The sequence below is a fragment of the Cololabis saira genome, chromosome 7 (assembly GCF_033807715.1).
Source record: "Cololabis saira isolate AMF1-May2022 chromosome 7, fColSai1.1, whole genome shotgun sequence".
NCBI classification, from domain to species: domain Eukaryota; kingdom Metazoa; phylum Chordata; class Actinopteri; order Beloniformes; family Belonidae; genus Cololabis; species Cololabis saira.
The window spans coordinates 35335125-35348502 of NC_084593.1; the positions used below are offsets into that span (position 1 = coordinate 35335125).

Here is a 13378-nt window from a genome sequence, read left to right on the forward strand (position 1 = left end):
TGATCTGAAACGTTTAAGTGCGACAAACATGCAAAAGAATAAGAAATATATATATATATATATATATATATATATATATATATATATGTGTGTGTGTGTGTGTGTGTGTGTGTGTATATATATACTGAGTTAATATGCATAATATATACAAGTTTATATAGTTAATATATATTCATATTCTTCCCATGATTGTAGGGGTTTTTCTACAGGCACTCCCTCCTCCAGAAGATCCAGCAGACCCCTCTGATCCTCATAGATAGGTACAGATAACAGCAGGATGGACATTTATACAGGGCCCATATTTGGTCCAAATGTACATTAAAACAGACACCGTTTGGCAGACCAGAGCTCGGTTGTCTGATTCCCTGCCTGTCAGACCCTCGTGAGGGTGAAAAGCCCAGGGCGACACACACGGACCGAGAGGAAGCATGGCCGGGGAAACAGAAAAGAAACCCATTCTGGAAATGGTAAGAGCTGGGTACATTATCGTTTGATATTGTATTCAATTACACGATTTTGATGATATGAATACAGTTGCGAGGCGATATAATACTGGAGAAGCCACGTCCACATGTCCCCCGCTAGTTGAGTCCTCACGTGGGCAGGAGAGCTATCAACAAGGAAACACTGCTCTCCTACAAAGTTGAAATAAACCATGCTTTTACTGCAGCCTTGTCTTTCAGCGTATGTCAACTTTGTTACATTTGATGCATTGTGTTTCCCTCTTAGTCGTTTCCTGGGTGCAATGAAAGTGGAGACGTTCAGTTTTAATTTTAAACGAGGTTTCACAAAAACATGGGTATAGTTATCATCTAGGAGTTGTAGTTAAACAAAGAACCTCAAATCTCAGGGGCATAAAAGTATTTGGACAAAATGATGTAATTATAAATATAACCATCATTTTTGATACTTGGATGAAGATCCTTTGCAGTCATCAGTTACCTGAGGTCTGGAGTCCAGAGTTCTCCTTGCAGATGTTTAGTCAGCTGCACTGCAGCTCCCCCAGATGCTGCTTGTCTGCAGGTCCTTCTGCCTTCAGTTTTGTCTCCAGTAACTGAAAATCCTCTTCTACTGAATGAAGACCAGACGTCTGACTTGGCCGGTGAAGGATATTCACTTCCTCTGTCTTCAAAACATCTTTAGTTTGTTTTGCATTTTGTCTATCTCCACATCCGGCCTTTTCATGTTGTTCAGCTCATTAATGCCTTTCCTATTTCTAAGAATATACCTGATGGTTGAATTGATCACATCTGATTTTTGTTGTCATCCATCCTAAAGATTTAAGTTGTTTCAGCCCACAATTGATGGCCTCCTTCACTAATATTGAGATATCCTTGGACTTCATGCTATGGAGCTCTAGTCAAACAGTTACCACATGCTAACTTAGTACCTGTGATCATCTCCAGACCTTTATCTGCTTCTTATATCTTGAGGTATGCAGGGACCGGACCAAACCTGGCCACTTAACTTAGTTGTCCAAATAGTTTTTGATTCCTTGAAAACTTAGCTACTTTGCTTGAAATGGCTGTAATTATTATTATTTTTTTAAAGACATTTTTGTTTCTAGTGGCCCTGTATTCAAGTTGTAGACAGGAAGGGGGTAGAGAGTCAGTGTATCTGTAAGAATTCTTTTCCTTTCTCTTTTTTTAATTTTTCAGACGAAATGAGGGCCTTTTTGCCCCCCTAAACGTGCCCCAAAAGTCACCAAATTCTGCACGCAAGACAGGCCTGGCGAAAAATTTGATATTTAATGGTTTGCATTAATGGGCGTTGCCTAATGGCTCAACAGCGCCCCCTAGAAAACTTTGTGCCTAAAGCCCCACAATAGGGTTTGACGTACATGCACCAAAATCAGTACACACCTGTATCATGTCGCAACTTAAAGAAAAGTCTCGTGGTGCCATGGCCGAAACTGAACAGGAAGTCGGCCATTTTGAATTAATCGTGTAATTTTGGCAAAATTTGTGCCATTCCTTCAGCAGTTAATGCAGGCCGAACCGTAACGTGCACCCAGGTGTGTTATACATCAAAATGTGCGTCTTGATCTTGCGACGACGTGCATTACTTTTCTCAGTCAAAAGCGTAACCGTGGCGACGCTAGATGCCAAAAAGCGTGCCCCCCCTTCATCTGATTGGTCCGTATTTGATAGTTCCTACTTTCTGCCATAACGTGATTGGTTTGATATAGAGAGTCGTGGCTGGTGTCATCCACTAAAAGTCCAGGCCTGAAGAATCTACATGCAAGTCATACCAGCGTTTCCACTGCAGCACACCTGAACGTGCACAAGGGTGCGAGGGCCCGTTCATCGCTGCTTGCAGCTTTAATTATTATTATTTTTTTAAAGATATTTTTGTGTCTAGTGGCCCTGTATTCAAGTTGCAGACAGGAAGGGGGTAGAGAGAGAGAATGGGGATGACATGCAGCAAAGGTGCACAGGCCGGGATTCAAACCTGCAACCACTGCAGGAGGACTGTAGTCTCAGTACATGAGCCGCTTGCTTAACCCACTAATATAAACTAAACTAATAATAAAATTTATAGGTGCCTTTCAGAGTGTGCAAGGACACATTACGGGAAAAAAATATAAAATATAAATAAATAAAGCAATAGATTAAAATATTAGCAAAATGACAAGAAATTGAATAAGATACTGAACCATCAAATTATGACAGGTTGAAAAGGTCTGAATGTGAGATTTGCCTCAAATAAATTGCAGCAAAATCATGATCTTGAAATACTTTGGAAATGCTATTTCATGCCGATTTGGGATTATTTCCTTAATTATTTAATTTAAAGACTTGTCAATATAATAATATATTGGTTTTAAAATGTCACAGCAGCCATAATAAATTACAGATACACATAGGCTCATACATATAAGTATACAGATATAAAAACTTGAGAAGTAAAGTGACTAGTGAAAGTTATAACGTTGCAATAAACTAACCTGAGAGTATTAGAGAAATCAGGTTACTAATTACCTACAACTATATTAAGTGACTTATATTGCCTTACTCAAGCAGCAAATCTGGAAAGCCACTACACATTTAGATGAAAATGTAAAGTTTTGCATATTTATTTTACTAATAAGTAGGGCTGGGCGATATGGACCAAAAGTCATATCTCGATATTTTCTAGCTGAATGGCGATACTCGATATATATCTCGATATTTTTTCTGTGCCTTAATTGGGGTTTCCCCCCAAAGCATTATAGCATAGCATCTCTGTTAGCTTCATTTTTTTCTGAGGCAAACCCTTAAAAAAACAGTCAGTTTTTACAAAGCCTCGTGCCAAATGTCACACAGGTGACATTTGGTGACATTTATTAACAGAGGTCTGCACAATATAAAAATGTATAAAACAAATGAAATAAAAATAAACTGCCTGCATATATAGAATAAAAATGCTTCTTGAATAAAATAAAACAAATATCCCTTTCCTGCATAACAATTAAATTAAAATACACTGTGCAATTAATACAATGTAGACAGTAACAGGCAGACTTTTCCACTGAGGTTGACAGTTGTGCAAATAACAAAACATTTGTGCAAATAAAACATTCAAGTCAATTTGTCACAAAATAAGCTATATCAAAATCGTAAAAGAAAAAAAAAAAATTTTTAATAATCGATATAAACGATATTGTCTCGTACCATATCGCGATTGAAAATATATCGATATATATTAAAATCTCGATATATCGCCCAGCCCTACTAATAAGTAATCTTCGGGAGTCAGTCTCAGTGATACAAAATCACTGGTGGTGTCATAACTGCACACTTAACATTTATATGGAATATACCTGTTTTTTCGCAGCATTAAAGACGGGGCGAGTAAATGCCAAGCAGCGGCTCATTACAGTGCGATGTTCTGCTGGGAAATTTGGGTTTTGTTTCTCACCATCTTGCAAAAACCAATTAGGAGCAGAGCTCAGGAAATGTTAGAAGAGTTCAAGAAGGCGTTGACCCGGCCTCCAAACTCCCCAGATCCCACTCTGATCAGGCATGTGTGAGATGCGCTGGATCAAGAGTGATCCATCACAGCCTAAAACACTCAGAGTGTGCATAACACACCCCGAGGTCCTAACGGGTCCCAGCTGTGTGGGAGGATAAAGGGAGACCGCATGATATCAAGCAGGTGGTTTTCATGTCATGTCCGATTGGTATCTCCAAGTGAAACCTTCACTGCCTCGGTTATTTAGACCAAAACGGCCAATCTGATCTAACTCGCTGCAGTTTAAAGTCTTCATTGCTGTAATGTTTGGCATTTTTCCATCTTATTTACTGGTGTCCTGTGAAAAAAACGCCCAGATCTTTTGGATTTTCGTTTCAGTCTTTCCTTTTGCATTCAAGGTCCACGCCGAGGGAGGGGATGAAGGCTGTGTGACATTTGTGCTGCATCAAGAAGACCACACGCTGGGCAACTCCCTCAGATATATGATCATGAAGAAGTCAGTGTTTCGCATTTTCACATTCCCACACACACACACAACCCACGCCAGCTAAAGCTTTGACCAAAGGGAGACATGAGATGCGTGTATCAACTCACTCAGGTGGACAGATTTGGTGGTGCCCCTCAGTTAAAGGGTTTCCTCTCCACACTGCATGATTCAGATTTTTCGACAGATGTTTAACATGATTTAAATCAGCACTTGTACATTTTTGCAAGAGCTGATGGGATTTTTTTAATTTTAAATTTTTTTTATTCTTTTTCCAAAAAGGTCCAATTTTGTCTCATGTGTCCAAAGGACATTCTCCCAGAAGCTTTGTGTCCCGTCAATTTGAATTTTGACAGAAATTTCAGGCCAGTTTTTTATGATTTCTTCTTTTTTATTTGCACATAAAAAAAGTATACAACCGCCAAAAATTCAGACAACAGTATGTAGAAAAAAAGGAAACAACAACAAAAAAAAGAAATACAATGTAACAGAAAAAAATGTGCAGGAGGAACCAAAAAAACCCATAAGGGCTTGTCGAGTGGTCCTCCTATAAGGAAACAAACAATATCTACAGAGATATGTAAAACATAGGACAACTAAGGAGAATAAGCTAAATTCAGAGAAAAACAGGAATCTGATAAGGATGTGCAGAGAAGTTCTGGAAATTAGTTGTTAAGTTTTGCTAAGCTGGGTTAGCAAAAAAGTTGTGATTTGTTTTTTGAAATTATTTGTGCTCGAGCATTCTCTTTGCGTCCTCCTCGTTCGTCCACTGTAGCTCGAACAATAATGGATGATCTGAGATCTAACGCTGATGTATCTTGACCTTGGGATTCACCTTGAATCTCTTTTGGAGGTTGTTCAGGCTCCTAAGTTACCATCTATATCATCCATCTCTTTAGTTTGTCATCAGTTCTCCTCATGTGTCCAATTATCCAGGGAAGTTGGCCACGGTCCCGCGGACACTTAACTTGTAAATTGCTTTTCCCTCTGTAGCTACAGGAACATCAAGCTGCTTGGAGATTGTGTCCTTGCCGCCTTTACCTTTTAGCATGCGTGTTTATGATCTTATTTCTTATCTTAGTGTAGTGAACACCATGATGGTAAACAGCAGAGAGACCACTTTTCATGCTTAAGTCAGACTGCCTGACTGCCAAGCTGAACACGCATGTGGCGCTAATTACAGGACACACTTTAGCTTAATGTGGTCAAAGAGGGTGAACGACATTTGAACTACATGCTCAAATTATTTTCAGTGTTTCAGGGTAACTCATTTGTCCACACCTGTTTCATTAGTTTGTCAGTAAATAATGATGTCTTATTACTTATGTGAGATCCAAGCTATTACAGGGACCATTGTGGGTTTTGTTGTATTTTCCTTCTTCTCCATGTCCAGCTTGCCCGAATGAGTTGAGATTGATGAGCATTTTTACTCTAACACACCTTTTTAAACAAAACATGGATAATAATCTGATTTCTCACGTTGAGTTTCCTGTTTTCTTTCAACAGCGTGGATGTGGATTTCTGTGGATACACCATCACCCATCCGTCTGAGAGCAAGATCAACTTCCGCATTCAGACTCGAGGTCAGAGTGGAGCCTTTGCTGCACATCACACCGTCTCTCTCTAACAATCAAAGTTTGTTTATATGCACACATGTGCATTACGGCTCCGGGATAATTGTTTACAGGCTGCGTTGGGAAGTAAACATGCTGATTAGAGGCAGGTACGTTCACTCGGATCATTCAGTTGCATAAGAGAGGCCAGTTTTGGATCCAAGTCCACATACGTGCTCATGTACACCCTCTTGGAGAGAGCCTTAATCATTTGTTCTAAAAAATAAAATATTTTCTAGCAGGCACTTTGCCAGTGAGCTGAGGCCCCCCCATCACGTGAGAGGAAACAGCTTTTGGTTGTTGTTGAGCTACGTTTCTGGATGCAGGGGCGATCTTCCCCCATGGCTTCATTATGGCACAACACAATTACCTTCAGGGCATCAGGAAAAACCCTGTTTCCCCTCTGCCTTCAGACGTTAGACCGGGTTTCAGACAGCTTCTATATTCATTTCTGTTATTGTTCCCAGCCATAACCACAGTGAAAATGTGAGATGAAATCTATCTAACATCATTGATAAAGCAGGCCATGAGGACTGAAGTCAAGAACTCTGTTCATTCATTTATTGGTTAGTCATTTAAGATGTCCATGACAAGATACTCCTACTAAATATAACATGAAATACTGCTTTCTATAAACAAATAACAAACAGAAAAGCTCAGAAGCTGTACTTTTTTGTTCCTGTTTTGCAGTTTGAATATTTTTCAATCAGTTCTTTCTCGAATTGAAGTTTGCATCTTCCATAATCTTGTACTATTATTAACAGCTCCATTTAAAATTGGTTTCATGTATGAAATGTTTTTATGATGTTTGAACTATTCTTTAATGTAATATTTTATGTATTTATTGTGGTAAAGAGCATATGTTTGTGTATCACATTTCAGGTACAAAACAATTCAAATTGGAGGCAGGGGCCTCCCTCACAAACCTCAGCTTCACCTCACGTTTGTCTCGGCCCAGCTTCATCTACTGTACACTACGCACTTAATTCATATCCTGTTTTCTGTTTTTCTGACTATTCAGTGTCCTGTGCTCAAATGAGTGAACCAGCTATAGAAGGAAAACAAAATCTGTGAACAAAAAAATGTATTATGAAAAAAAAATTCAAGAAATCAGCTATTTTTTAAAATGCTTAAGTCTTAAATGCTTTACTATGTATTGAAATTCAAATTTAGATAAACGCGTAATACAACGCTTCCTATGCAATTAAGATGCCACACATATCCCTATGGGATACTGATTAGGAAGCTTTGATTAATGTGTTGGTGTCGCAGGTGTGTTTCCTGTGTAAGTGACAGTGTAGCTTGTTTAAGCGAAAGGGAGACTGGGTGAAAATATTGAATCTCTTTGCTCTCCTCTCCCATGAAAGTACCCCCATCGAGACGTAAGTAGTCCAACAAACAGGAGCAAAGGAGCACTAATCCACCAGATTACCTCTTAATGGGTTGGTGGTTGCAGCTCTCGACATGCTTAGAAAGTTTGTCAAAACCTGAACCCGAGTTCAAGTTATCCCAAGAGCTTCCTGTCAGGTGAGGAATGCTGGGCTTTTCTGTCTTCAGGTGACCCTTGTCCAGGTCAGGGGACTGTCAGCGCTCCTTTGTCTTCTGTGCTCATCACCTGCTGCAGTATGAACCCATCTCCACCAAGAATCAAATCCCCGGCTCTGACATCTCACACAAGAACACATTCCTATATTTTTTTTTTTTCACCGGTCGTCTGTTTTCCGTTTCAGGGGCACTTCCAGCCGTAGAGCCGCTGCGGAAAGGCCTGAATGAGCTGAACGATGTTTGTCAACATGTTCTCAACACTTTCCAGGTACACCTTCATCTGTTTTGTGTGGTTATCCTCAGTTCCTTTTAGAGAAATGAGGAAAAACAACAACTTCCCCTGCTGTGGGCTGAGATTGATTTCTGGTTTACCTGTTTTCTGAATTTATTTACAACAAAATATGGTTCAAAAAGTTGTTTTATATTTTTCTGCAAAATGTTAAAGTACAAGTGTTTCTTGCACTCGGCTTTGGGTTGCATGAGCAGCAGTTAAGTAATTGTTTTGCATCATAACAGGAAGAAAAAAACACACGAAACAGTAGAAGTTACCGCAGTTTCAAAAGTGATGGTAATCATTTGTGCATGCATATTGTGAAACGGTCAATGTATCGTGACTAATAGCTATGTGGCCTTTAGAAAATCCCTTCCAAGTGAGGCTAATCAAATGAAAAGCCTTTGTTTTTCTTGGACGCATAAAGATTTGACTGTGGAGCAGTGGAAAGAGTTCATGTGGTCTGATGCGTCCAGACTCACATCTGTGCATCTGGGGAAAAATAACAACAGATGAACTGATGCCTTGTGTTGCCCTACAAACCTGCAGGGGGAGTCTGGCCATCTGAGGAAACTTCTGCTTGTCAGGAAAACAAAAAGCAGAGGCTGGTTGATCCTTGTCTCGACATCGACAGAAAACAGCCCTGAATCCATCGAACATTGTCACAACATCTCACCACAACTGTTACGATGCTACTATAAATCTGCTGACAAACTCCTACAGTCACGTAGCATTGTTGCTTCACAGCCACCAACAGGAACTGTGGTGAGATTATATCCAACAAAACGACTTTCAGCCGCTGTGGATGCCTCTAAAGTCTCAGCGGTCGGCCCGAATAGCAAGCCACCATGGATTATTTGCAGTCTTCTGCTCACATGAGCCATGTCTTCTCAGATTCCCCCCCCCCCCTCACATGTTGTTTGCACTTGTGGAGCAGAAATGTTCTCCTGAGTGATAATCATCTGCATGTGATTTATTATCCTATGTGACTGCATCATTCCAGTCTTGGTAAATGGGTGTTAATGGAGAGGCCTTTGGCTGCTGCTGTAACGCCTCGTATCTGACCCGTACGGTGCATGTGGGGAGTTTACAGGAGGGCAAAGCCGCGTGGCCAGGCCTGACGGTAACCTGTGTCCAGACAAGGGATTTAAGCCTTGATATCTGTATAATTTATTTAACGTAACCTGTACTAGGCAGCATGTGGTTGGGTGTCTGACTGGAGAAAGGTTTACATCCCAGAGATAACCATCTGGATCAAAACTTACAGTACAAAACATGTAAATCAAACACACACTTTAATAATTCAAAATTACGCTTGGAAAATCCCAGAAATGCATATCTGAGTCTTCCTGGTTTCTTAAAGTGAGGTCATTGACAGTACCAAGACAATTACCTCAGTTACGTTTTAAATCATTGGAAATAACTTGTCTAGACACAACTCCCTAACCAGTCCAGATGGACTAATGAATGGATGAATGAGTGACTGTGGGCACGGTCGCCGACTACCGTAAGCAACATTTGCAGGATGGTGAATGGCGTCTGCACTGCTGGGTTTTAAGTCTCCACGCTGGTTCACTTCTGGTGTATTCCCATCAGCATCTACTTTGGAGAGCTCACCTGGTCTTGGTTTGAAATAAAAGGTCAACACTTGTGAAAGCAGTGCTTCCCAGTCAGTCAGTATTAATACATAAACGGGAGATAAAGGTGTTTTTGATGATCTTGAAATTCTATATTGTTTTGCAAATGCTGCAAAAAAAAAACAAAAACAAAACAGGTATACGGTACATATTAAGGTCTTAAATATGTTTTGATGACCAGTGTTGGGTTACCGAAGCCAGACCATAAATATACGTTTGAACCTGCTTTATAGTATACACCACAGGTTATTTCCCATTTGGTGCTAACTGCTGATTGGTTCCTCTTACTGCACACTCCTCGTAGTATGTAGAAGTTTTATATTATGTTATATTATTGTAAGATTACTATTAACCAAATATTCATATTTATTAAATCCGTATGGTGTAATATTGGTGTATTGGTCCTCTGTTCACAAGTCAACCAAAGAAAAAAAAAATCTCTCCACTGTGTCCTGTACGCCCTTGGGTCCTAAACATCTATAAACCTCTATAAACATCATACCAGGGAGCCATGCAGGTGCTTCCTGTTATTGGGACCCAGAGGACCTTTTTTAAATAACATTATTGCCCATATTTCTGTCACAGACAAAGATATCACCCAGTCCCAATAAACTGCTTTTTACAAACATTTTGTCATGACTTGCTACCAACATCGGGGCATTCCTCGTGTAGACGGTGGTGTTGAGTGTTTTGTGGAGGATTATCAATCAACCTGTCCCCTCTGGGTTGCACCTCCACTTCTCCTTCATTTCCAGACAGGACAGAACTCCCCAGTCACTCTTTTCATTGACCCCATTAAAAAAAGAGAGTGGTTGGGTGATGTTCCCCAAACACTGAGCTTTTTGTATATAAGAAATATCCAGATTACAGTTTGGTTGACATGAATTGCAATGAGTTACTTTGGTTCATCCTTTACTCCACTGTCCATGAATCGGATTGAAGTGATATTTATATATTTATATATATATATATATATATATTTATTTATTTTGTGTTTCAAAGTAATCAGGTTGATATGCTGTTGATGTAGATTTACTTGATTGATCTCCAGTTCTGATATGTTCTTTCATTTGTTCCAGGCGAGAGTTAACGAGTTCAAAGAGCGACAGGACCAGCCCATGGACTGAACACCATCACAGCATGGGAAAGCAGAGCTGTCAGATTCAATACCTGCAAAAATCTGTCATAATTTGCTTCTCAAAAGTGTTTTTGTGGACTTATTAGGTATCGAGGAGCGAAAAGACCCTCCAGAATATTCTGTGACATTAAAATATTATTGTAGAGTTATGTTTCTTTTGATATTCAAATTGATTTATGATGTATAATAAATGTAAATCATACCCGTGTTTATAATTCTTGTGCTTCTGGATTGATTAGTGAATCAAAATTCAAACACGTAACTTGCCAACAAAGACTTTTTTTCTTTTTCTTTTTCTAATTTCAGGGATTTTTTTTTTTTGTGGCAAAGGTTTGGTAACATAATTGTTTTTACAGCAACTCGTGTAACACAATTTTGAAGCAAATCCAAACCATAAATGATCAGTCTGTCAAGCAGCAGATTGCTCTCATCAGTCCTTTGAAGACGGATTTGAGGAGTGATGAAGAAATGAAAGCCAAAATATCCTTATTAGCAAAGGAATGTGTTGTGAGGGACTCCATGCAGTTCCAGGAAGATGGAGGGCAGAGTGAGGGGAGAGAGGGATGAATAATAACGCTGAGGTCAGTCGCATCCCCGTGTCACATGTTCACGCATGGAAGTGTGCAGGAATGAAATACAGTGGCAAGAAAGTATGTGAACCCCTGAAGTCGGGTGGTTTCCTCCATTTATTGACCATGAAATGTGATCAGATCTTTTTATAAACCACGGAAATAGACAAACACAATGAGCGATAACGATAACACTTATAATTTCTTCAATTTATTGAACACACCAATTAGACATTTCCATGAAGCACCTTCAGTAGTTCTGGATCAGACTTCCTAAACATTCAGGAGGAATTTGGACCGTTCCTCTTCTCAGACCTGCTGCAGCTCAGTCACATTTGTACAATGTCTGTTCTGAAGATCTTACGGGTTTAAGCCAGTCCGGACTGGGTCAGCCCTCCAAAGTGCAGATTTTGTCTTGATGATGAAGCTGTTCTGCTATGGATTGGCTATGGATTCTGCTATGGACAGCCAGCCTGACATTATGCTGAAGGATATTTTGGTAAATTCAGTGAGATGGTGAGGTCCAATATGTAAAGCAGCAAAGCAAGTCCAAATTTTGCTGCTCCCTTCACTCTTTTTTGCTTTCAGTTTGAGATCAGCACTACCATATTTGGCAAAAACCATCTTTGTTGTCTTTCAGAGAATTACACAGTGTTCAGTTCACTTATCCATAGATTTGACTCAACAATTGTAGACATTTGGGTCAAATAAAAGCCTTGGAAAGAGCTTTTTGGATAAAAAACCATGATTGGTAAAACCGTTATTGATGAGATATATATGTAATCCTGCAGCAGATATTAGTTTCTTAAGGTGTGTGGGTGTGTGTGAAAGTGAGTGTATCTTTCACCAGGCCAAGATATTTTATTAAAATTTAAATTCTTTTCTCTGACAGGGGGGAATAAAATCCTCGATGTGAAACATGAAAGAACAAGACAGTGATGGGTGTGTGTAGTGTGGTGATTAGGGGTGGGTATTGGGAAGGACCTCACGATACGATACGCATCACGATACTTGAGCCACGATACGATACACATTGCGATATCCCGATTATGCGATATCCCGATTATTATATTCTACATAGTTCACCGAAAAATTTAAAAATGCATTACACATCTTAAAATCCAAGTTGTATATATGTACATCAGATGATAGTGATGGATCTTAAAATCCGAGTTGCACGTTCATCAGATTATAGTGACAATTCATGGGACAAACTGAGTCAAAACAATGTTTTATTATAACTATACAAGCTAAAGTTACAACATATTTGTATATGTTTTTCATATTATTTACATCATATGAAATTAACATTAAATTTAGTATGAGGTTGCTTTAATTATGTGGCAAATGATAATAAACACAAGAAAGATGGTACTAAAACCAAGGACAGGCACAGTGATCAGTCAGTATAGATATAAATCCATAAATAAATAAACCTCTGTCCATTATTTTTCATTTTTTAAGGACAGGCAATTGTGTTATATAAAAAATAAATAATAAAATGAAATAAAATGTGAAATAAAACCGGAGCTCAGTGCAGGGCCCTCCCAGGGTTGGTAGAGAGTGGCAATGCCCAGGACTGTCACTTAGGTAGGAGCACTGGGTGATAGAATGGGAAAAAAATCGGGGATAAAAAATATTTAAAAAAAAAAAAAAAAAAATAATCGATATTCAAATTTTGAATATCGATATTGAATCAGCTGGAAAAGTATCGCGATATATTGCCATATCGATATTTTTGCCCACCCCTAGTGGTGATAGGCTAGCTGTAATGTTTGTGTGGTGTCTCCTAGTCTATGTAAATTAACGTGTGTTAAATTGTGTTGCAATAAAAAGAAAAAGCAAAAAGAAAAGAGGGTGTGTGTGAGAGAGAGATGCATGCAGGCCTGTAACTCCTCTGTCAATAAAACCTTGTGAACTTGTCAAAAACTTGGGTGTTATGTTAGATGCTGATCTTAACTTCCAGAAACACATAGCTAATGTCTCCAGGACTGCCTTCTATCATCTCAGAAATATATCTAAAGTAAGATGCTTTCTGTCACAATCAGACTCTGAAAAGCTGGTTCATGCTTTTATCTCCAGTAGATTAGATTATTGCAATGCACTTTTTGCAGGACTAACAAAGCAAGTGTTACATAAACTCCAGCTTATTCAAAATGCTGCAGCC

General features: G+C 39.2%; 1 protein-coding gene across 1 annotated transcript; it reads left to right on the forward strand.

Moving 5' to 3' along the window:
* The first annotated feature begins 394 nt into the window (after positions 1 to 394).
* Positions 395 to 10857, forward strand: polr1d (RNA polymerase I and III subunit D). Its single transcript, XM_061726365.1, has 5 exons — positions 395 to 467; positions 4353 to 4450; positions 5945 to 6021; positions 7782 to 7864; positions 10584 to 10857. The coding sequence occupies exons 1-5, from the start codon at positions 429 to 431 to the stop codon at positions 10629 to 10631; spliced, it is 345 nt and encodes a 114-aa protein (XP_061582349.1). The 5' UTR covers positions 395 to 428; the 3' UTR covers positions 10632 to 10857.
* Positions 10858 to 13378: the final 2521 nt, after the last annotated feature.